Here is a 24152-nt window from a genome sequence, read left to right as displayed (position 1 = left end):
CAATATATCAAGGCCTAACTGAAAGTCACTAGCCAAAGGAGTGGATGCGGGAATTGCCAAGCTTCCCTGAGCCTCTGTTTTTAAGTCCCGAAGCATTAGATCAGAAAGGGACCCAGGGGACAGCTAAATAAATCACCCATGTCCTTCATTATGCAGATGAGGAACCTGAGTCCTAAAGAGGGAGTTCGGGCTGCTCTCAGCAGAGCCACGGCTCCCATCAGGGCTGCTGAGGCTCCTGCTTCCATGTCACCTGTCACATTCAAACTAAAAGGAGGCACCTGATCACAGAAGCACTGTGCCCACCAGAACCCAACTATGGACACACTTCATCCTGGGGCCACCCATTGTCTACCCTTGGGCCACCTTCTGACTCGGCACCTCCCGAGCCCTTGCTGGTTCCAGGGCTGCTCTGGGGAAGAAAGCTCCTATAGGAGAAACGTCCAGGGCGAGGAGAAGCCCAGCCTCCCAGCTCCCTTAGAACACCTGGACTTCCTGATCCCAGCCTCCGCTCTTGATCACATCCAGGGGGTTTTCCCCAACCAAACCTGGACCTTGGCCTGACCTTCCCCTCCCTACTCCCCTCCTCCATCAGGTGCTCCAGGTGGCTCGGGAGAACACCTGGATTTTAGGATGACTCAGGAATGTAGTGGATGTTTGTCAGCTTTACAAGGGACTGACAAAGGGAAGCTGGGTGCCATCATCAGAAGTAGCCTCTGTCCCTAGAATCAGAGGCATTTGAGGAGCTTTGGAAAAAATGAGATTCTGCTTGGGAGGGGAGGAGAGGGGAGGAGAGGAATCTGTTCTTTGCAAAATCACGCCGGGTGATTCCAATGCAGTCCAGTTTCTGAACCCTTCGTGCAAAGCCCAAAGCAGTTCCTCTGGGTGCATTTGGTTCTAAGCCATCTCCTTGTAGCCCTGCCTCTGGGGGGTCACCTGCCCTCCCCCCGCCCCCCTGCAGGCAGAACTACAGCGTTTGCCCCCAGTGTGTCCTTTAGGGGAATGAGAAGGTCAAAGCCTGCTTCTCTGTCTCCTCCCTCCTGCCTGAGACAGGGGCCCTGCTTCCTTCACGTAGTTGTCCTTGACCCTGGATTGAAGTACATTTGTCCCTAGAGGAGGATGAAGCTAGGCCAGGGTTCCCACGGTGGAACCCACAACATTTCCTGCAGAGATGGTCAATGCTCATTTCTTGGGAAAAGGGTCTGTCTCATCCTTGAGTGTCAAACAGAACAAAATGCACCCTTTTTCTGCAGGAATTCTCAGTATGCTGGTGGATATTGGAAATCTCCCAGAGTTTCTTACACCGAATTTGGCCAGGGAGCTCTCCTCGCCTAGAGCACACTGAGGGTCTACAGAGATGCTGATTTAAGCAATCAGCCAGGGCTGATCCTGCAGCAGGAATGAGGCAGCTGCACCAGGGCCCCAGGGGCAGACAGAGATGGGGAGGACTTAAAAACTTAAATCTCTAACACCCGTCACTGACCCAGCAAGCCCTCTCCACCCCCAGAGCAAGGCGGTGCCCGCCCTCTCCTTTTTCCACCTCATACCTGCCACCTTCTCTTTAAAGGTTGGCCATTTTAGTTCCATTGTTTCCCGGATTGAAAAACCTGGGAGGGAGGTGGAGCACCCAGTGTGGTCTCCTTGGGGATGGGAGAGTCCTGCCTGCAGACACGTTCTCGCTGTGAGCCTGGCTCCCCCCTCCCAGTGCGAGGGCCAGTGGCCAGCGGCCTGACTTGGAGGGCCAGTGCTCTACTTGCTGTGAGCCTCCAGGGGGCGCCAGTATAATGTACGTTCCGTCCCCTGTGGCGTGAACTCCCGGCCCCTGGAGCTGAGCAAGGAAAAGCTGTGTCTGCATGCTTATTGTCCCCTGTCCTCATCACTACAGCCTTGAGTGTCACCCCCAGCCCAGCCCCACACAGTTCATCAGGGGGCTGCTTCACCTTCTCTGGGCCATTGATTCCCCTTGAAGCAGCCTCGTTCTGGGACTCCCCCTTCCAACCCGCAGTGACTTCTGCTTTTCTCGCTTTGCTTGTTTTAGCAGAGTGGGTCTCCCTGGTGTGGGGGGACCTGACTGCATAAAGGGTCTCCACACCCAGTCCTGATGGAGAAGAGTGCTGTGGGGCTAGGTTGGGGGTGGAAGCAGCTTTATTAGCCAAGAAAAGACCTAGCACTGGCTTAGACCTCACCTCCTACTTCTTCCCCTGCCCACCTGCCCCCCCCCCCACTTCCCGTCTGCTCTTCTCCAGCTGCCATCTCAGTGGCCCAGGGGCCCCAGGGGCTTACCCACAGGGGTCAGTGAGACTCACCTATGCCAGGGAAGGCTCCAGCAACATTCAGTGGCTGGAAAATTGGGACTAGTCCAGCCCCCTCCTTAGTCACTGCAAGTGCCGTGTGGAGTGACCGACCCTTAGATGCTTGCAGCAATCAATCAGGCGATTTGCACATCCCTCCTCAGCCCTCTGGGGATTGCAGAGGCTCTCGGAAGACCTTCCACACTTGGAATAAAGCCCAGTCCCCTTCCTTGGCCCGGAGGCCCTCAGGCACTTGTCTCCCCTTCCCCCTCAGCATCCTGATTCACCTTCCCCTCACCCACCACCCTCCAGCAGATCCCACTTAATTCCCGCCTTAGGGCCTTTCGCCTCCTAGCCTCTCCCACCTGAAGCTCTTCCCACTTGGCTTTGCAAGGTTGACTCATCTTGGTCATTCGAGTCCAAATATGACCTCGTCCGTGAGGCCTTTCTTGACCACCCAGTTGAAAGAAGATGAACACACCCCGTGTCCCAGCAGCCCTGAGTTGCACTGTCTTTGCAGCTTACCACCGTCTACAAGGTCCTGGTTGGTTGGTTTTCTTGGAGGTTGTCTGCCCCCCCCCCCAGCCCCACCCAACCAAAAGCTGCACAGGACATCATGCAGATGATCTGACCGGATCATCTTGCTGTGAGACTCCAGAAAATGCTTAGCACACAGTAGGTGCTCAGAACAAGTGTGCTGACCAGACAAATGACTTCAGTACTTTTCAAACTGTGCTCCAGAGAGTCTACAGTGGTGATGGGGCATCTGCGACACCCCATAGGGGCCACAGGGGTGAATAGAGAGGTGGCAGTGATTGTAGGGGTCCCCATGTCAGATTTGATCAGAGCGACCCTGATTTTATGCCTTTTGGAAGCCACTGTTATGGGGCTTTCTACTCTTGTCAGAGATAAGAGAACGGACATCTGAAAAGGAGGATGTCCGGTAGAATGCTGAGTGAAATAAGACCATCAGAGAAAGACAAATACCGTATGATCTCACTCATAGGTGGAATTTAAGAAACAAAACAAGCAAGGGGAAAAAGAGAGGCAAACCAAGAAACAGGCTCTTAACTACAGAGAACACACTGCTGGTCACCAGAGGGTAGGTGGGGGATGGGGAAAATCCTCGATGGGGATTAAGGAGGAACTTGTCATGACGAGCACCGGGTGATGTATGGAAGTGTCGAATCACTATATTGTGCACCTGAAACTAACGTAACGCTGTATGTAACTATTCTCGAATTAAAATTAAATTAATATGTCCTGCCTAGCAGCATATGGCACTGGATAGTGTCAGAGCTAGAACTAGGTCCCAACTTCCTAACTCCCAGTGCTCTGTCCAAAGCAGCCCCCACCTATCCCGGCCACCTCAGCAGCCCCATCTCCCCCTGGCCGTGGCTCAGAATGGCCACCAATGGGATCCAGCTAAGGAGAGAAGAAGCCACGTTCCATATGCCCGCCTCCCCCCTGCCCCCCAGCCTCCCTTAGTAGTTCATGATAACTCGAACATCAAGGGGGAGCAGCTGCTTTTAGGAATGAATTTATATTTTTAGGTTCTATCACTGGGCTACCCAACATGGGCCATGGGCCTTCTGTCATTTCATTTCCAAGCTGTGGTGTCCCAGCGCTCCCTATGACATGGAGGAGGCAGGCCAGACACCAGGGATAGGACGGAGACACGGTTCCCTGGCCTGGCAGAGTTCAGGGTCTTCATGACTCCGAACATCTCAGTGGGCAACCTTTCTCAGCCTTCCCCATCCACACTGAACGCTGAATGGCATCTCCCCCCCAGCTGTCCTATGCGCCTGTCCTCTCAGACTCCCCCACCGTGGGCCTCCATATCTCCCTCCAGCCCTATCTTGTCTTTCTTTTGCGATGGAGGGTCCAGCACATAGTCGCCTACGTTTTATTCCCAGCCCCCTTCCTGATTGTAGCACTTGCACTCCCAGAAGAATCCATCAGGCTATTGTCTTGTAGGAGTGGAAGTCAGGCAGATGAGCTCAAGGTCCAGTTTGGCCAATTCACCAGTGGTGGGAGCTTGCCAGATTTGACTGGTCTCAGTTTCCATATCTGTAAATCAGGGATACGGTCTCTTACCTCTTGAGTTTGTTGGGAAGATAAAATAACAGAGGTTAACCGAGGTACCTGGCCCAGAGCAAGTGTCCTCGAAGCAGTAACTGATGTTAATCATGAATATCCCTGGGTCATTCCTGGTATCTGAGAACGTGGGTTGGGTGGTCATGTGACGGCCTCTTTTTGCCCAACCTGAAGTTCCTCAGCTTCTTTCCTGACCACTTAGGCTCTTTTTTTTTTTTTTAATGTTTATTTATTTTTGAGAGAGAGAGAGACAGACAGAGCGTGAGTAGGGGAGGGCAGAGAGAGAGGGAGACACAGAATCCAAAGGAGGCTCCAGGCTCTGAGCTGTCAGCACAGAGTCCGACGTGGGCCTCAAACTCACGAACGGCGAGATCGTGACCCGAGCTGAAGTCAGATGCCAAACCTACTGAGCCACCTAGGCGCCCCTGACCACTTAGGCTCTTAAGGCAGCCATGCAAACTTGGAACACAGAGGGATGTGGGGAATACAAGAAGAGGCTTATGCTTTTGCCACCCTGAAGCTAGCTGGGGAACAGGGCAGGTCCCCTAACCACCCCCCCTCCCCAGCCCCGGTAGCTGCAGCAAGCCCTGTTGTACCGAGGGGCCCCCACCACACGATTCCAGGGGGTGTTGTTCCATTATGTTCCATGTGTAGGATGCCCCCCGGAGTGGGGCAGCACACAGACCCTTGCAGCTTTGCACAACAGCCCTGATCGTACCCATTCCTTCTGCTGCCCCTTGGGACTGCACCACACCTACAAAGCAAGAAATTCCTTTTCAGGTGTTCTAACTGCCACCAGCTTTCAGGAGGCAGACAGCTTTCAGGAGGGAGGGAGGGGCTGGTATACTAGGACCAGGAGCCGCTTCTGGTCCCTCTGATCTCCTGCTCTAGGCCCTGTCCTTTCCTCCTGGAACTGGGGGAGCTAGGAAGTCTAACTGTCCTGGGAGAACCTTCGGTGGTTCTGAGCATGTTAAGACAGCTGAACAGCCTCAGTTGTGCCTCTGTTGAGACGTCAGCCTTTCTTGGTCCTATGTGGACACTAGGAGAAAAGAGGCTCTGAGTCTCGATGGGCCAGAAAACTCAAAGAAACCTTCACTTCTGCGTTTTTGTTAATAAAATCCAGACCAGGATCTGGGATAGGTTTCTCCCTTCTCCTGGCTCCCTAGAATACAGAGAGCCACATTGTCAATCAGTGAGGACAGAAAGGGAAATGGAAGGGTCTGATGATGACGTGAGGGTCAAGGAGCCAAACCAAGAAAGTCACAAAGATTGAGTTTAAAGGGGGCCCCTGGGTCACTCAGTCAGTTAAACGTCTGACTCTTGATTTCAGCTCAGGTCATGATCTCACGGTTTGTGGGATCGAGCCTTGCAGTCAAGCTCTGTGCTGACAAGGTGAAGCCTGCTTGGGATTCTGTCTCCTTCTCTCTCTGTCCTTCCCCTGCTCACATTCTCTCTCTCTCTCTCTCTCTCTCTCTCTCTCTCTCTCTCTCTCTCAAAATAAATAAATAAGCATTTTTTTAAAAAGTTAAAAAAAATATTGGGTTCAAAGGGCAGTTGAGAAAGATCTAGAAAAATCCATCAAGAACAATCCTGGTGAGACACCTGAATGGCTCAGTTGGTTATGCATTTGACTCTTGATTTCTGCTCAGGTCATGATCTCACAGTTCATGGGTTCAAGCCCTGCATTGGGCTTTGTGCTGTCAGCGTGTGGAACCTGCTTGGGATTCTCTCTCTCTCTCCCTCTCTCTGTCCCTCCCCTGCTCATGCTCTCTCTCTTTCTCTCTGGCTCTCCAAATAAATAAATAAAAACTGGGGCGCCTGGGTGGCGCAGTCGGTTAAGCGTCCGACTTCGGCCAGGTCACGGTCTCGAGGTCCGTGAGTTCGAGCCCCGCGTCGGGCTCTGGGCTGATGGCTCAGAGCCTGGAGCCTGTTTCCGATTCTGTGTCTCCCTCTCTCTCTGCCCCTCCCCCGTTCATGCTCTGTCTCTCTCTGTCTCAAAAATAAATAAAACGTTGAAAAAGAAAAAAAAATTTAATATAAATAAATAAATAAATAAATAAATAAATAAATAAATAAAAACTAAAAAAAAATAATAATAATCCTGGTCTACACTTGCAGAGCCTGCTTGGGGTTCTCTCTCTCCCTCTCTCTCTGCTCCTCCCCCTGCTCGTGCTCACTCTTTCTCTCAAAATAAATAAATATTTAAAAAAAGAAGAAGAAAAGAAAAGAGCAATCCCAGAGCTCCTGGCTGGCTCAGTTGGTAGAGCCTGTCACTCTTGAGCTCAGGGTTGTGAGTCTGAGTCCCACATTGGGTGTAGAGATTACTTAAAAATAAAATACATATATAAAAAAAAGACCAATTCCAAGGCATGACGCCTGAGTGGCACAGAGAAAAGAAAGGCAGGAGAGGGGCACCTGGGCGGCTCAGTCGGTTAAGTGTCTGACTCTCGGTTTCAGTTCAGGTTGTGATCTCACAGTTCACAAGTTCAAGCCTGGAGTCGGGCTCTGCGCTAACAGCGTGGAGCCTGCTTGGGATTCTCTCTCTCCCCCGCTCTCTCTCTCTCTCTCTGCCCCTTCCCCGCTCGTGTGTTTTCTCTCTCTCTCTCAAAAATAAATAAGCATTAAGAAGAAAAGGCAGGAAAGATTTAGGTCAGACATGAGAAACAATTTTCGAAAGAAATCGAAATCATCCTGAGGTTGACTTCCAAGTAAGGTTTGGCAATCTCCTTTTTCAGAAGTGTTTTCAGGAGTAGTAGTAGCAGTAGTAAAAAAGTTACCTATCGTATTAGTTTCCTGGGCTGTCATAACAAAGCACCACAAAGACCCACAAACCGGTGGCTTAAAATGACAGAAATGTATTGTCTCACGTCTAGCCAGAAGCCCAAAGTCAAGGTCTCTTCGGGGCCATGCTCCCTCTTAAACATGTAGAAGAGCCTCCTTCCTTGCCTCTTCCCAGCTTCAGGTAACAGCCCGGCCAGTTTTTGGCATTCCTGGGCCCGCCTTGTCTCACTCTGGCCTCTGCCTCCGTGGTCACATGACGCTCTCCATGCAGGCCTGGGTCGTCACTCACCGTTTCCCCTTCTTCTGAGGACGCCAGTCGTACTGGATTCAGGACCCATCCTAATGACCTCACCTTAACATGACTACGTCCGCAAAGACCCTATTTCCAGATAAGGTCACATTCACAGACTGGGGCTTAAGGCTTCCACATCCTTTTTGGGGGGTGGGGAACTTGGTCCAACCCATAACACCCTTATTGACATGCTACTGTATCTTGTACTTGGCTTCATTTCTGAGATGTACGGGAAGTTCTATCAAATTAAATAAATGACACGTCCTCTGATTCATCAGTGCTTTTATGTAACCAGAGACCGGGCATGTTGAGTAGAAAGGATTTAAATGTTGTCACATAACCCGGAGCAGCAGGAAGCTCTATGAAGTAGGTCTGATTATCCCCATTTTGTAAATGGTGAAACCGAGGCACGACTGATAAGTGATAGGGCCGGGATTCGAACTCGTGACTGTCTGATTCCAAAGTTCATGGTTTCCAGCTATTTCATGCCTAGAGAGAAGGTGAATTGCTCAGATTGGACCCAGGCAAAGAGAAGCAAAGGGGCTTGTCGCCTAGTCTGGGGCCCATCCGTCACGGTGTACGTCCAGTAAAGCTGTGCTCATTCTGGCATGCCATGCCTGTGAACGTCATGGGCATTCGTTGGCTCACAGACAGGACCACCTTTGGGAGAGAGTCGTGAGCTGGAGAGACCTTGGACCCAGAGTCTGTTGAACACCTAACTGTAACAGGAGAAAATACTGTCTCTCAGTACATTCCCCGGAGTTTTAATACATAGAGAACTTTCTCCTCTCCTCCAACCCCCACCCCCGCTCCCTCCCCACCCCCACCCCCTGCTGGCTATCACCTTGGTCACCGGGGAGTTTATTGGCTTTGACACACAAGCTCCAGTTCTAATGGCCTGCCAGGGCTGGAATTTATTTTCTCCTGTGGTCGTCCTGAATGCAGATTTTTTTTTTAAAAGGATATAAAATTTCATTTTATTTTTGGAAACACTTTTCCTTTGAAAAACAGTAAAGGGCATCATAGAAAGTTTAGGAAATATAAACACGCAAAAATGGAAAAAATAAAAATCTACCATAAACCTAACACCCAAAGATAACCAGAGTTAAATCTATGTATATCTTTTGGGTCTTCCCCGCCCCGTGAATAGACACACACTAAAAGGGAATGGAGTTGTGTTCTGCATAACATTTTGCAGTTTGCTTTCTCGTGTGAGCGCGTTTGCAAGTCAGTAAGCGGTTTTCCATAATTAGAACATTCTATGTGCCAGGCTGTCTATGGGACACGGTGGGGAATACACAAGGCGGAGGAAGTCTGCCCTGCCCTCGAGGAGAGCCCACGGTCCCGGTGGGAGAAAGCCATGTCTGCAATGAAAACTAAGTATGAAGCAGAGAGCCCCAGGCCTTGTCCCAGCACGACGGCTGTCTGTGCAGCTGTGGGTGGATTTTTCCACCCTCCTTCCAGCAGGGAAGGTAGGCACTGCTGCTCTACCAAGCTAAGATGGGTGTGAGGCTCAGCTACCGTGCAGTGATAGTTACTGAGAGAGAGCACGCTTCCATGAGGAAGTCTGCAGGTGCCTGGGTGGCTCAGTCGGTTAAATATCCGACTTCGGCTCAGGTCATGATCTCGAGATCTGTGAGTTCGAGCCCCGCGTTGGGCTCTGTGCCGACAGCTCGGAGCATGATGAAGTCTGCAGGCTCTCCCAGGTCTGGGGCATCTGTTTTTTTAATTTTTTTTTCAACGTTTATTTATTTTTGGGACAGAGAGAGACAGAGCATGAATGGAGGAGGGGCAGAGAGAGAGGGAGACACAGAATCGGAAACAGGCTCCAGGCTCTGAGCGGTCAGCACAGAGCCCGACGCGGGGCTCGAACTCACGGACCGCGAGATCGTGACCTGGCTGAAGTCGGACGCTTAACCGACTGTGCCACCCAGGCGCCCCAGGTCTGGGGCATCTGTACCCTGCAAGCCGGAGACAAGAGACGCAAATTTGCTTCTCCCAGGGAAGGCCTCACTTCCCTTGTGCCTCTCATGGTATGGGCCTCTTGAAGAGCCAAGCATGTTTCTAGTTTTAGTAAGTATTGCTCATATAAGATAGCCCTTCTCACAAGCCAATTAATTCATCTGCTGCTCAGATAAAGAAATAACCCAGCCCAGGGGCACCTGGGTGGCTCAGTCGGTTAAGCAAGCATCGGACTCTTGATCTCAGCTCAGGTCTTGATCTCAGAGTTGTGAGTTCAAGCCCTGAGTTGGGTTTCACACCCAGCGTGAAGCCCACTTTAAAAAAATTAAAAAACAGGGGCGCCTGGGCGGCTCGGTCAGTAAAGTGTCCAACTTCGGCTCAGGTCATGATCTCACCGTTTGTGAGTTCAAGCCCCACATCGAGCTCTGTGCTGACAGCTCAGAGCCTGGAGCCTGTTTCAGATTCTGTGTCTCCCTCTCTCTCTGCTTGCACTCTGTCTCTCTCTCTCTCTCTCAAAAATAAATAAACATTAAAAAATAAATAAATAAATAAATAAATAAATAACCCAGCCCAGAAATGGAAAAAGACAATTGTATTTGATTCATTTAGAAAGAGTGCGAGGGGGCCCCAACACGGTGCCCTCTGAAGAAATTTTCAAGGGAAATGTTGATCATACCTGGTTTCCACCTCCTGTGGCTTTGGAGCCCACCCCCGTGACAAAGCAGGCCCCCCTAAATGCTGAAGGCAGTGTGGTACCTGGCAGGGCCCTGAGTGCACGAAGTTCTCCTTGAATATATAAAGCACTCCAGGAAAAAAAAAAAATGGAATCTATCCAATTGGACTAGCGCATGAAATCTCTAGATAGTACGTTAGATAGGGATATTGATTTTCCTCGTCAAAAGGACAGACAGTCATCAAATTCATAGGGACAGAAAGTAGAACGGTGGTTGCCGGGGACTGGGGGAGGGGGAAACAGGAGTTACTGTCCAATGGGGACAGAGTTTCGGTTTGGCAGACGGTGGTGAGGGTTGCACAATAATGTGACAACGTGAATGTACCTCGCGTCACAGCACCGTAAAATACGCGCAGAATAGTTAAGATGGTGAATCTTGTGGCTTGTGTGTTTCACCACAATTCCCTTTAAAAGAATTTAAAACAGCAGCAACAACAACACAAAAGGAAAGGTGGCTTTCTTGTGAGGCCCACGTGGCTGAAGGAACACTGGTGGGAGGAGCCGGGAGGCAGCAGACAGAGTGAGTCCCTAGAAGGCGTTTTCTGGAAGGCGGCTGCGCTGGCATCCTGTCGGGAGGCTATTAGGCACTGTAATCCTGACAGCCTTGCAGGGCAGAGTCACACAGCCAGAAAAGGCTGGCCGAGGACTAGGGACACGCCGCCGGGAGGCAGCTGGAAGGGGAGGAAAGAAGGCCAGGTGTCACATCCTATGTCAGTTGCTTCACAGCTCGTCGCCAGCTATTCTGGAACAAATTGAGAGTCAGAGGGGGTCTGTGAGGGACTCAGAGAGCAAGCTCTTTGGGGTTTTCAGCCTTACTCTGCAGCCCCAAGGTGCTCTGAGTCAAACTCTGAAGCTTAACCCGACCCGTGGGAGGACTCTTGCAGCAGGCACGCGGCAAATGTCCTCTGATGGAATCCGTGCTTTCAGGCTGGTTCCGTAGATTGTCAAAGGCTTCGTTCGGATGATGAGAATAAACTGACAGGCTCCATCCTCGACACCTGCCCCCGTCGCCAGCATCTGTGTGGGAAGCAGAGCCCTGGTGAGGAGTTAGACCCGCTTGGGCTTGAGTCCTGGCCCCCTACCACTCCCTGGCTATGGGATTTGAGATAAGTTATTGACTTGCTCTGAGCCTCTGTCCCCTCCATTCTAAAATGACGCCAGCAGCAGTGTGCCCTCCCAGGCCAATCGTGAGCATTGAAGGAGATGATGCGTTTGTTCAGACTGCTGTTGGGCATCATGCTGGCTTGGGGTCAACTTTCAGTACGTGGCAATATTTAGGGGAAATGGTGGTGGTGGGCGCTCAGGCATGAAGGAGACCCAAGGAAGAATGAGCCTGGTCCGCGCCCTGGTGGGTGCGGTGTCCTCACAGAGGCGGACAAATGCTGCAAGCCGTGTGTGATCCTGCTCCCACGGAGGAGGGTGAACTTGGTCATGATGGGGCACCAGGGAGACTTCACAGAGGCGTAGCCAGCCAACAGCTGGAGCAGAAGCTTCAGTTTCCTTCTGACGCACCTCAGATCGGGTCTTTCCTGAACCCCCCGAGAGCCTCCCCATCACCTACAAAATGAAGCCAGGTTCACTAGCCTAATTGTGAAGGTTCTTCAGAATCTGGCCCAGCCTTGTTTCTGACTTTGTTCGATCCTATACAACTTGGATCTACTCCTTTGTCCATGCCTTTCTCCCTCCTAGAATGCCCTTTCCCTCTACCATAGGGTCTTGTCTGTCAAGGCTCAGCTCAAATGTCACCTCTTCTTCAAAGCCCCTCCAGGCCCTCCAAACAGGAGGGATTTCTGCATTTTCTCAGCTCTGGAACTTTCTCATTGAGAGCAGCCCTTCCTGTCATTGTAGGGCTTATTCATACATCATATCTCCCGTCCCACACCATCCATCTTATCTCTCGTGGATTCACACGGGCCCATCCTTAGGTCCCCCTCAGCACCTACTACAGAGGTTCCCCTGTGGTGGGAGTTTGACAGAGGAAAGGAGGGAGGGACGTAAGGCAAGAAATGCTTGGAGCTTTTCCAGATGAGAGGCAATTATACCTTCCACAGGAGAGCTAAAAAAGAGTCCTCAGCTCTTCAGAGCACATGCCCCAAGAAAGGACAGCAGTGTGGGTGACGGATGGCCATGGGCTGAAGGTGTCTTGTCCACTGTCCCATCAGCCAACCCTGAACCACGCTGGGCAGGACGGGCTAACCTGAAGGAGCAGTTTCAGGAGGTCTCCAAGACCACGTTCTCATTCAGTAAGTTCTTTAGAAGGATGCTCAGAAGTCAGCAGAGCTGTTCTACTCATGGTTTTGGTGTTTTCTAGCAGAAGAATACAGATCAATGAGCAAAGCAAAGAGGCCCGTAGGAAAGCATCCCAGGGTGACCAGCTGTGTTCGCCCAGGGGAGTCGTGTGGACAGCACACAGGGTGACACAACACGGAGCACTGCCAACCAGGGAAGCTCACCGAGCCTCGGTGTCCGGAGTTTTTAGCGGGGGGGAGGGGGGGGGGAGTGGTCACGTGGCTGACTGCCCAAATGGTTGACCTTCATCTCCCGCACCTCCAGAGGTCAAGTTGATACCGTATGACCCAAGACGCATAGGTCACATTGTTAGCATAGACTATCCAGTGTGCCCTAAGGCCCCCAAGAAAACTTAAAGGTCCCCTCCTGAAAGCTGGGTCCACAGCTCCCATTGTCTCTCAAAGAGGAGCAGGACCCAAAAGGAGTTAATGGCTGTTCTCCAGGAGTCTTTCCCAGTCCTGGAACCGAGGCATGCAAAGTAGAATCAAAAGAATGAGGCTTGACTCCAGGAATCCATTTTCCTTCTTACCCTTGACTAGACCGTAGGAACGAAACTCATAGAACCTGATCATCTGCCCCACAAGTTTAAGGGGTTGGGTCAGCTGCTCCCCGTTTCCTGCCTGCCACTTGCCAGGCATCTGGCCCTCTGCCTGCCCAGGGACTCGACTCTAACCCCAAACACCTGATGGCCGTTTCTGACAAGCAGACATTTCCAACAGGACTCTCAGCTTCCAGAAACCTCTACCGAAGATCATTTTTGAAACCTGGGCTCCATTCTCAGCCAGGGAGGCCACTGAGGAGTCACACTGGGTCCCCTAGCCCCTTTCCCAAACCCCATCAGGAAGGAGCTCTCTGTTCTGCCAGGTTGGCGGTCAGCACCACGCGGAGGGAAGTCAGCTCTTGGCCCGGGATCCCTGCCCCAAAAAGGGTGCTTGTGCTTGATGGAAAGTTTGGGCTGAAGGACACTCCTTTCCAAAATCCCAGGTTCGATATTTACACAATGTCTGAAATTAATGCAGAGAAAACCTCTAAGTGCCCGGCTGGAAGGGGAGGCTGAGAACAGGAAGGGGCGGGGCCCAAACCCTAGGTTTTTTTCCACAGAGAGAACAGGGCAAAACTAAATGTCCCTGGGTGAGTGAAGAGGAACCAATAAGCATGCCATGTACCCCTCCACTTTAAACTGGTTTTCCTGGGAATTTGCAATGGAGAGTGGGGAGAGGGGGGCATAACGGGGAAAGGTTGGTGGTGTTGAGCTGAATTCTGCCTTCAAGTGCCCCCACCCTTGTCCAGGCATATGCTTCAGGGCCGGGGTGGCCACAGGCACCCAACCCTTAGGAAGCACCACCCATGGCCAGCCTTTCTTCTCAGCTCCTGGACTCAGCCTCCCTCCCAGCGCCTTGGAAGTGCAGCCTTTGTCGTGTTCTGTTTTGTTCCTGGATGCTGTCTCTGGAGTCGCTCACCACTCCCTGCCTGGCCATCCTGCCCCACTCTTGGTCCCCTCCTAGCAGGAGAGGAGCATGAACAGATGTTTCCATGGGCCATGTATGGATGTTGCCATGGGCTATGGGAATGCTCCAGACTCCCCTGACAGCCCCTGCTCACAGCTGCCCTTTCTCCAGGACTGAGGAGGCGGGAATGCTCTACAATCAGGGGACATTCAACAGTTACGATCAGTCTTAAGCTTTCCACGCCTTCCACTCCCAACCTTAATCCGGAAGGGGCATTGCCCATTCATTAACAGCCATCCGTTCATTTATTCAGTGACTATTTCTTGTTTACCTACTACCGTGCCAGGCATTATTCTAGGCACTGGGAATATAGCAGTGAGCAAACCAGACAAAAGTCCCTGCCCTCACGGAGTGTATGTTCCAGTAGGGGAAACAGGGAATAAGCAAGAAAGGACATTAATTTCCAAGAATAATAATATCGATAAACAACATCAGGGAGGCTCTGGGTGGTGGTGAGAGAACAGGGCGCTCAGGGAAGGGACATTGGGACTGAGCCTGGAATGCTGAAAAGTGGCCAGGTAGGGAAAGATCCACAAGCGTGTGCCAGAAAGAACGAAAGGCAGTTACAAAAGCGCTTACAAGGAAACAAGTCTTTGTGTTTAAGGAACAGCTAGAGGGGCGCCTGGCTGGCTCAGTCAGAAGAGCTTGTAACTCTTGCTCTCCGGGTCATGAGTTCGAGCCCCACATGGGGTGTAGAGATCACTTAAATAAATAAAACTTAGGAAAAAAAAAAAAAAGGAACGGCTAGAATATGGCTGGAAATAGAACTCTGAGATGTGGCACAAGCAGGAGCAGAGGCAGATCGTGTAACGCCTTGTAGGCCGTGGCGGAGGGCTGGCTTTCACTCCAACGACATTCATCCTGCTTTGCCAGGACGTACGTAGGCCAAGCTTCCCTTTGCCTTAGCCATCCCTTCTGACCTATGCTTCCAACGTGATACAGGCTCCCTCCCTCCCCATTCCTGTCACCTCACACAAGAGGATCTGACTCCCCGGGGGACATAGAAACTTCTGTTTTGAGATTTGGAAGGAACAAGAGGAAGTTTAGAACGTCATTCGCTGCCTCTCCTCCTGACTGGAAGTTAGCCATTTCCAGAGGCCTCACCCATAGACTTTCTGGCCAGAGATGCCAAGACGCTTGCCCAAGTTCACCCAAATAGCAAGTTATAGGTCAAGGGTGTGAATTCAGGTTGCATTCTTAAGGTATCCACCTTCTCCCATACCATATCATAGGTTTCCCATATTTGAGAAATGTGAGAAGAGGCCATTTTAGGATATTGCAAAGAGCCTGTGTTCAAAGTAGACCCCAGAGAGCAGATAAGGAACAGCGTATCTCTTGTCACGACAGATCCAAGCCAAACAGTGATTACTACCAAGGACATTTATCAGTGGGTGAAGGAAATCAAGACAGGCCAGAGAGGAAAGAAATCGATGTCTTCTAAAGTCTTATATGTGCTCCGTGCCCTGACCAGGGTCTCCTCCTTTCTGTTCCATGTTGTGCTCACCACCCCCCTCCACAGGCAGGACCTTCACCTTCAAGACCACATATGCCTTCAGCAAAGTGAGGGCAGATTTGTTTTTATTGTGGAACCAGCATCCTGCTAGGCCCCTGGTCAGGACGGTGAGGTTGGCCACCGGTCGGCATCGGCAGAAACCGCTCCTTGGGCTAATTTCTGAAGCTGACGTTCAGAAAGGGCTTCCTTCCCTTAGCTCCCCTGTCCCTGCCCCTGTGGGATCAGCAGCACAGGAAGCAGCAAGGAGTTGGCCAGCTCTTCCAGCTGCCAGAGGCCAGGGTCCTCCATGGCAGAGTGGGACAGTAAGAAAGGCCCAGAAGACCCAGCTCAAGGGAGGGCTCTACTGGCTTTCCTCCTGAGTTGGCTGATGGGAATCCAGCTACACCAAGTGATATTCATGTTTTTGCAGGTACACTGGCTGAGACAAGACCCGTTTAATCAGGAATGGCTTGGTTAGAGCTTTTTACTTTTGAATTTTTATTAAAACAGTTTTTAACGTCGGGGCACCTGGGTGGCTCAGTCAGTTAAGCGTCCGACTTTGGCTCAGGTCATGATCTTGCAGTTTGTGAGTTTGAGCCCCATGTCGGGCTCTGTGCTGACTCTCAGAGCCGGGAGCCTGCTTCGGATTCTGTGTCTCCCTCTCTCTCTGCCCCTCCCCTGCTTATTTTCTGTCTCTCTGTCTCTCAATAATAAATAAACATTTAAAAAAAACTTTAAAAAACTAAAAAAAAAAAAACATTGAACTTTTTTTAACGTTTATTTATTATTGAGAGACAGAGCTCAAGTAGAGAGACACGGAATCTGAAGCAAGGCTCCAGGCTCTGAGCTGTCAGCATCCAGCCCGATGCGGGGCTTGAACTCGCAAACCATGAGATCATGACCTGAGCCAAAGCCAGTCACCCAACCAACTGAGCCACCCAAGCGCCTTCTGATTAGAGCTTTTTAAAAACCCACCTAGGGCGCCTGGGTGGCGCAGTCAGTTAAGCATCCAACTCTTGGGGCACCTGGGTGGCTCAGTCGGTTAAGCATCCAACTTCAGTTCAGGTCACGATCTCGCGGTCCGTGAGTTCGAGCCCCGCGTCGGGCTCTGAGCTGATGGCTCAGAGCCTGGAGCCTGTTTCCGATTCTGTGTCTCCCTCTCTCTCTGCCCCTCCCCCGTTCATGCTCTGTCTCTCTCTGTCCCAAAAATAAATAAACGTTGAAAAAAAATAATAATAAAAAAAAAATAAAAACCCACTTGAAAATTCCTGGAAGGAAGTTAGCAAGGACCACCTGCAGTTCTGCAAGCAGAAGTGGATTTGTGTAGCAGCCATCCTTCTTCCTGGAGCATCTTCCCTGACAGGCTTTGGGGAGGAGCCGCCATGTTGGGCTGCAGGAACCAGTCCTCCTGGGGTTTCTGGGGGCACAGGGAGAGCCAGGACTGGGGACACCTGCAGGACTCCTCCCTGCTGATGGATGGTCCAAGAGTGGGTTAGGCCTCTCACTTGGGAACTCACTCCGCCCCCCAGACTCGACCCTGCATGAATGGTTGTCAAGAATTTAAGATGCGTCAGTGACAGCAGAGCAAATAACAAAATCGGAAAAAGGAAATCAAAGATATGGAAAAAGACACGGGTAGAGAGAGACTAAGGAATGGGAGGAAGAGGGAGAGAGGAGAAAGAGGAGGAAATACAAAAAGAATATTCACATGCACAAAAAATACCTTCACAATTCTCATGGGGGTGAAGCTTGCGTTGTGATTCCAGTTTACAGATGGGAAAACTGAGGGCTTCCATGGGTTCCCCCATGAGTTAGGACAGAGCTAGGACTGTAATCAGCTTCCTGGCTCTCCCTTTCCATACCTTCCCACCATGTCTGGTTAGAGTATATGGAAAATTAGGAGGTGTATTCGGGGTCACTCTGGCTAGATGTGTCCTCGGTGTGGGACTCCTGCCCCTTTCTCTATGCTGGGTTTGAAATCCCAGTGTTAAGTGCATATGTCAATACTGTTACGCACAGATGTAGGAAGGGGCTTGTCCATGAACAACAAGAGACATGGTTGTGAGATTAGCCTGCTTAAATAAGTGATATGATGGAGGCCAGTGGCTGGAGGAATGGGTGACCTTGGTCCTTTTCAATCCTTTCCTCAGGACTTAAGTCACGGACATAGAGCTGCTTAGTTACTGACAAATCTTACTGGTCAATCAGTCTACCAAATTCCAATGTCCGCTGGTTCATCAATAAGTAGTATCGAAAATCATTTTTGTTGTTCCCAGCGCTGTGTGAGTTAACACGGAGGGAATTCTTTTTTTTTTTTTTTTTACTTAAAACTTGTCTTTCATCCTTAAGGAGGTCATGATCTGCATGATGAGGCAAAGCCAGCATCTATAGGAGAACAAAGAAAGTGCTAACCTGGCTGCAGCCCAGTTGTGAGAGAGGAGGACCAGCCTTGTTCTTCATTTAGTATTAATTACTTCCAGTAGTGTGCTGATAAGCCCACTCCCAAAAAGGGGGAGCAAGACAGAAGTCCCCGTTTGTGGTGTTCCCTCATTTCCGTGCCAGAAATGTTCCCATCGTGACCAATTTCTGGCTACCAATGTGATGTCGTTGAAAACGGAGTTGGGAAGAGATATCCAAAATCGTCTCTGGCCAGCCAGTGCAGGCTGGCTGTGGCATCCCAGTAGTTCTCCCTGGGGCCCTGGGAAGGGAAGACCCTGTTTGTCACACCCCTGGGCTGCGCATGGGCTGTGACCTTCCCAAAGTCACATGCCATTATTGGGACGCTGGCATGAATCAACACAGCCATGTACATCACAAGCGAGCAGTATGTATCTCTCTAGCTGAGATGTGCTGAATGCAAAATGGGGGTGGTCTACCCCCAAAAGCCATGCGCCTCATAGATGCTTAGCCTCCAGCACCCCTTCTCCTCCTTCAGAGGCCTAGGGTGCTTAGGCCTCCATTTATTCATTCATTCATTCATTCATTCATTCAGCAGATATTTTCTGATTGACCTCTCTCTGGGCTGGGTGCTCTGCCGGGGGCTGGGGAGACAGGGAGGCACAAGACAGATGTGGCCACTGCCTTGTAGAGCTTACAACATGGGGTGATGATGACCACGCCCCTAGTTCTGGCCCTGGTTCCATCTTCAACTTACTATGTGGCCTTGAGCAAATCCCTTAACCTCTTTGGACCTCCGTTTCTTCACCTGTAAAATGAAGGAGTTGAACTTGACATGCACTAACGTCTGTGGCTCCAGGAAGGAGGGCGAGATCTGGAAGGTACATGAGGAAGAGTTGAAGGAACTGGGCAGCTCGTGGGAGAAGACAGGACCCCTGAAGATCTGGCATGAGTCCCTTGCAAGAGGGATGGACATTTTTATTGCGGTCCCTGAGAGTAGAGCTCGTGGGTCGAAAGTATAATGGGGGTGGGTCATTCAGACCCCAGCTTGGAAGATGTTGAACACCATCCCAGCTGCCCAGCCATGGCATGAGCCACCTTGTGAATGGGCACCTCCTATTCAGTTAGAGACTGCAGACCACGTGCCTCAGATGCACGTGGACAGGATCCCTGGCAGGGAGGTCACGGCTGTGAAGCCCCAGCCGCTGGGTGCTCTTCCAGCCCACACATCTGGAGAGGCTCACCCAGTCCTGCCACCAGGGACGTGGGGGGCAGTGGTGCTGACGGATGCCTACTGAGTTCCGAGCTGGAGACACGGCCCCCACCCTCAAAAGGGAACCTGACTGTCACATTATCTCTCTCAGTCTTGAAACAGCCATGGGGGTGGGTCCTGTGTTATTAAAGTAGGAGGTGGCCACGCCAGGACCAGGACTGGATACCTCCGGCCTGGGGGGGAGCAGGGTGTGCCTCAGGTCCGGGGGTCTCCACTGCACAGTGCGGGAACAGAGAGATTCGAGGCAAGCGGGTAAGCTGCCCACCCAGTGTCTTAATCGGGTGGAGTAAAGGCTAAGGCCACAGCCGGGTTGGCACCCGACCATGTGACAGAGGCTAGCTGACGAGGAGGCGGAGGGTTTCCCTATCTACACGCACACACGCACACGCACCCTCAGCTCAGTTTAAAAGCCCTGCTAAGCTTGCTTTCCCCCGTCGGGTCTCCTAGCACTTCTCTCCCAAGGAAGCCAGCTCCTCGATGACCAACCCAACCACACACGGAACCCCTCGCACCCCGGCCTTCATCCAGCACCCACTTCCTGCTCCCCCAAACTCCTCTTTCCCCTTCCTTTCTGACGCCCCTGTCCCCTTGCTCTGCCCCGGCCACACATTCCCCCTCGCCTCCACCTGGCTTGGCTTCCCATGGAGAAAGGCCTCCCTGTTGACCATCTGGCAGTGTCCACCTCCTCCCATAAAAGACGCAGTGAGTCCTGGAGACACTTGGAACCCAGACAGAATGGAATTTCTCCCTATTTTCTTTACAGCTGAGAAAACACACACACACACACAAGAGCATATTTATTGCGATGTTTCTAGCCCAAAGTTTGTCTTTAAAAAAAAAAAAAAAAGAAGAAGAAGAAATAAAATTAGTTTCTCTGCCCAGTCCACCCCTACCCCAAGCCTCCACCCTTTTCATTCCTGGTCGAGGCCAAGGAGAAACACAGAGCGGGCCCAAGCCCCACAGAGAAGCACTGCATCCCAGACAATATCAGTCTTGTTCACAGAGTTTGGGAAGAAACACACCTCCGAAAACATACACAAAATTTCCCAGTGGAGGGTGTTCTGAGGGAAGAACAGGCGGGCCCTGTGTCTGGACACAGTATCCCTGAGGCTCTGGGAAGAGAGGAGCCCACAAGTCTAGCCCCCTCCCCAGACCAGAGGGGACACCTTACCCTTTTAGCCTCAGTGGGGCCGGGGGTGTCATACCGGGCCTGAACAGGAGTGCCCACAACTCAGTGGCCCCTCACGGTCCCAGCACCTGGAACCCCAGAGATCGTTTTTTGAAGGCAACATCGGAGAAAAGTCCCTGAGGAGAGAAGCAAGGGGCTGCTTGTTAGGTCTCTGGCATTTTCCAGACTTCCTATGGTGTGAGGGAAACGTGCCTCATGCATTCGTCTCTGTCCCCCCAGCAGGGCCACACAGACAGCCCTTCCATCCCTCAGGTGACCAACGTATGTGGCATGAATGACAGATTGTGATAGAAAGAAAGGTCACTCAAAACAATAGGCCACGTCACCCAAAAGGGTTCCTCAGAGTCCTGTCCCCTGCCCGCCCCTCCCCCAGGCATTCCTGGGATGGCAGCCCAGGAGCCCTCTCCCCCCCCCCCCCCCCCCCCCCCCGCTGATGGTGACTGAGCCAACAGCGACACCTGCTGGGCCATCAGACTCTGACCCAGCAGAGAACCCGGGGGCGTCACCCCAGCTTCCCAAAGCCCCCCGGAATCTCCATTCTTGTCTTTAGTTCCAGATCCTCCACCCCCTCCCCCTCCAGAGCTGCCTCCCTCCTCCCCAAGGAGCATCTGTGATGCAGACACTTCTCAAACCAAAATTGAATGCTCCCACACCGGAGAGGAGGGCAGGGTGGGCCCCAGCACAGGACCCTCCCGCAGGAGAGCTCAAGGGACATCGTCGGGCACGTGTCAGGGAGTGCCAGTCACAGGCCTCCGCAGCGTGACTGCACACCCTCTAACCAACGGTGCTCATCTAGGCCGCACATTAGAAGCATCTGGGAGCTTCTGAATGCCTGAAGACCAGGCTGACGCCCAGGTGATTTCAGTGCACAGCCAAGGCTGACAACCACTGCTCTGGCTGACCTCTTAGAAATTTAATGGGGTCTTTTGAGGGTCTGTGCACGGTCCACTTGGGAGTCAAGAGCCCAATTGTGCAGGGAATGCCTTTATGATGTGATTGTCACATATCTGTATACTTGGCGTGACAGTTCTCCAGCAGAAAAGGAAGGTTTTTCTGATGCACATGAAGTCATTGTTGAGGCCAGCAGGAGGGCTCCGGGGGTCCTGGACTCTCATTGTCCTCCTACATCATTAACCGGCCCATCCCTGAGCCTCCTCAAGAGCTCTCTGGGTGGGCATCCTTCCCCTGGCTTGAAGCAGGCCCCTGAATTGTGCACGAAAGCTTGGAGCATTCTTCATCCTAAACACACAAGGTTCTTGAATTTGAAGTTGGTGACAGGTCTGGATTTCATCGGGGAGGTTGGCGAACTCATTTCATTTCTCAGGGATTCTGACAGGGTTCTCCAGAGAGGAAAAGGCAACTGGAGGTATGCATACATAGAGTAAGAGATTTACTAGAAGGACTTGGCTCACATGATTACAGAGGTATCAGGCAAGCTGGGGGCCCAGGAGAACCAGGGTGTCGTTGTAGCCTGACTCTGAAGACTCGAGACCCAGGAAGAGCCACTGTCTGGGTTCAAGTCTGAAGGCGGTTTGAAGGTCATCAGGGAAGAGGAATTCTCTCTCTCTCTCTCCTGGGGGAGGTTCAGCCTTTTTTGTTTTATTCGTACCATCAACTGATTGGATGAGGCCCACCCGTATTAACAGGCCAATCTGCTTTAGTCTACCAACTTAAATGCTCATCTCGCCCAAGAACACCCTCACAGACACACCCAGAATAACATTTGAAGACATACCTGAGGACCCCAGGGCCCAGTCAGGCTGATATAAAATCAACCATCACAGGGATCCTTCCAGATCAGCCTTTGCAGATTAGAAGATGGGAGGTTGACTAGAAAAGACAGGAGGTTTCCAGCCTACCACGTGCAATGAAACCGAGAAACCTGTGAAGGCTTTGGGACGAGAGGATTCTTGCAGAAGGCATCCCTCCAACCACATGTAGCCTCTTTATCTTGATGTGATTTCAGATCCCTGCACGTGGAATTTATCACCTTGCGTCCTATGCCCACGTGACCCTCAACCGCACTGTAGCTGAACCTAACTCCTCTGCCTCCCTTCTTCCAGGTGAACTATGACCACTTTACTCTTGGTGTTTGTGACTCTGAGGGTCATTACAGCAGCCAGCGCAATAGAAGCTTCAGGTGAGGACACTCCCGTGCGTGTCTCATGTATCCAGCAGGCACTGAAGACTGGATTCTGGGTACTGGGTCCCAAACTTAGTGCTGCTACTCCCAGGGTTATGATTTCCCCTTTCCTGGCCTTTTCCCGGCCTTTTCCTGGCCCTGGCTCTTTCCTATCGAACGAAGGCAAGGCTAACCACAAGGGATGAGGGCGACACGCGTGCGTCCAGGAGCCCTTGCTTGGGTACTGCTTCTCCCGGCTGCCCTCTAGGATGGACAGAGAGCATGAGGGGGAGAGCTCCTGGCAGGTGCCCATCTTCCCAGTCTCCCCTCTGTGGACCTTACCCCAAATTGCCACATACTGAGCTTGGGGTGGAGGCAGGATATAGATAAGCCAAAAGAGGAAATGCCAGCAAGGGAGGATCAACGGGGGTATCAAAGAAGAGAAACTTGCTTGAGAAGCGGTCAGAAAGAAACCACCAACAAATCACACAGGTCTTTGTTTATCTAGGCAAGCCATCCTCAGGAAAGACCCCCCCCCCCCATGGTCTCTTACATGTGGCAGGCACTAGGTGGGTTTCTGGTCATCAGGCCCTAAACCAAATGAACAAACTATCCACTGACCCCAGGACGGGTTTGCCCCAAAGTGGGCTGTATCTCCCTTAGACCCAGGCCAGAGAGGCCCCTGCTCTGGGCCATGCACTGTAGAGGCCTTCCTCTGGCCCTCCTCCAGCCCCAGTGCTCCTTAAAGGATGAGGAATCTGTAGGGCCAATGAGACATGTCCACACAGATCTATGCTCCCCCTTTAGACCACACTGGGTACCTAGGATGCCCCTAATTCCCTGCCCAAGTGGACCCAAGCCACTTCCAGAGACACATAGGTGTCTCCTCTGGGCCCATCCTCCTAGACGGGGGACCATTCCCCTGGTGTGAGCTACCCCAGGCCCGTGGGAGGAGTCAAGGGGTGGCCGTTTGTATGGGGTGTGGACGGAGCTGGGGCGTGAGGGCTGGGGTAAGCACCGAGCCCTCACGGGGCAGAGACGTGGCAGAGAAGCCGGCCTCCTGCGTGGCCACCCAATCCAAAACTCCAAGGAATCCAAGAATTCTAAATGTGAGTCTGGCTTCTCCTTTTGAAAGGTATCATTGTCCAATAGCAAGATAGAACATATTTTATTTAACAATCTGTGGCCTTGATTTATAACTTTTAAATATTTATACACAGGCTCTATGGGTCTCCATCTGTACTCCTTCTCTGGGACCCACAGATACCCGGCCCCGGGCCGTAACCTGGGTGGTTTGTCCACACAGGCAAACCGGTTCCTAGGGTTGGTTGAGAGCTTTAAAAACTGCAGGGTTGGCACACTGCTGTCACTCTTAGCTCTCCCCAGAGAACCGCCAGCGCTAAAACCATGCTGTGTTATGGGGCATGGGCTGAGCCCTCAGAGGGAGATTTTTGTGGAAGGACCTGGTGGTGGCTGCCCAGGACATCAGAAGGTTGGGTCTGGACCCCAAACATTCCTGGCACCCCCTTCCTTGCCCTGTTGTGTGTCTACCACCCACAAATATCTGGAGCATTTTTATTTTCAACCTGTAGGCTCTCCTGGAAAAAAAAAAGGGGGGGGGGACCATAAGTGTATGACATGCCATGAAAGGTGCTATTTTTGCAAAAGCTGTTTCTTTCCCATCCCAGGAGGATCTTTTATTTCTGACAGGATTTTGGTCCCTACTAAC

At 51.7% G+C, this 24152-nt stretch overlaps 1 protein-coding gene across 4 annotated transcripts in view; it reads left to right on the top strand.

Annotated features, from left to right (window-relative positions):
• The window catches only part of ACAN (aggrecan), a 69124-nt gene that overhangs the window by 6208 nt on the left and 38764 nt on the right, over positions 1 to 24152 (top strand). For all 4 annotated transcript variants that reach the window (XM_045058818.1, XM_045058817.1, XM_045058816.1 and 1 more), the window contains exon 2: positions 22365 to 22441. In XM_045058818.1, coding sequence (XP_044914753.1) covers positions 22372 to 22441 — 70 coding nt within the window. In that variant the 5' untranslated portion in view covers positions 22365 to 22371. The remainder of the gene's footprint in view (positions 1 to 22364; positions 22442 to 24152) is intronic.

The sequence above is a fragment of the Felis catus genome, chromosome B3, assembly GCF_018350175.1.
Source record: "Felis catus isolate Fca126 chromosome B3, F.catus_Fca126_mat1.0, whole genome shotgun sequence".
NCBI classification, from domain to species: Eukaryota; Metazoa; Chordata; class Mammalia; order Carnivora; family Felidae; genus Felis; species Felis catus.
The sequence above is the reverse complement of the archived record's forward strand: the minus strand, read 5'-3'. Positions and strand labels throughout refer to the sequence as shown.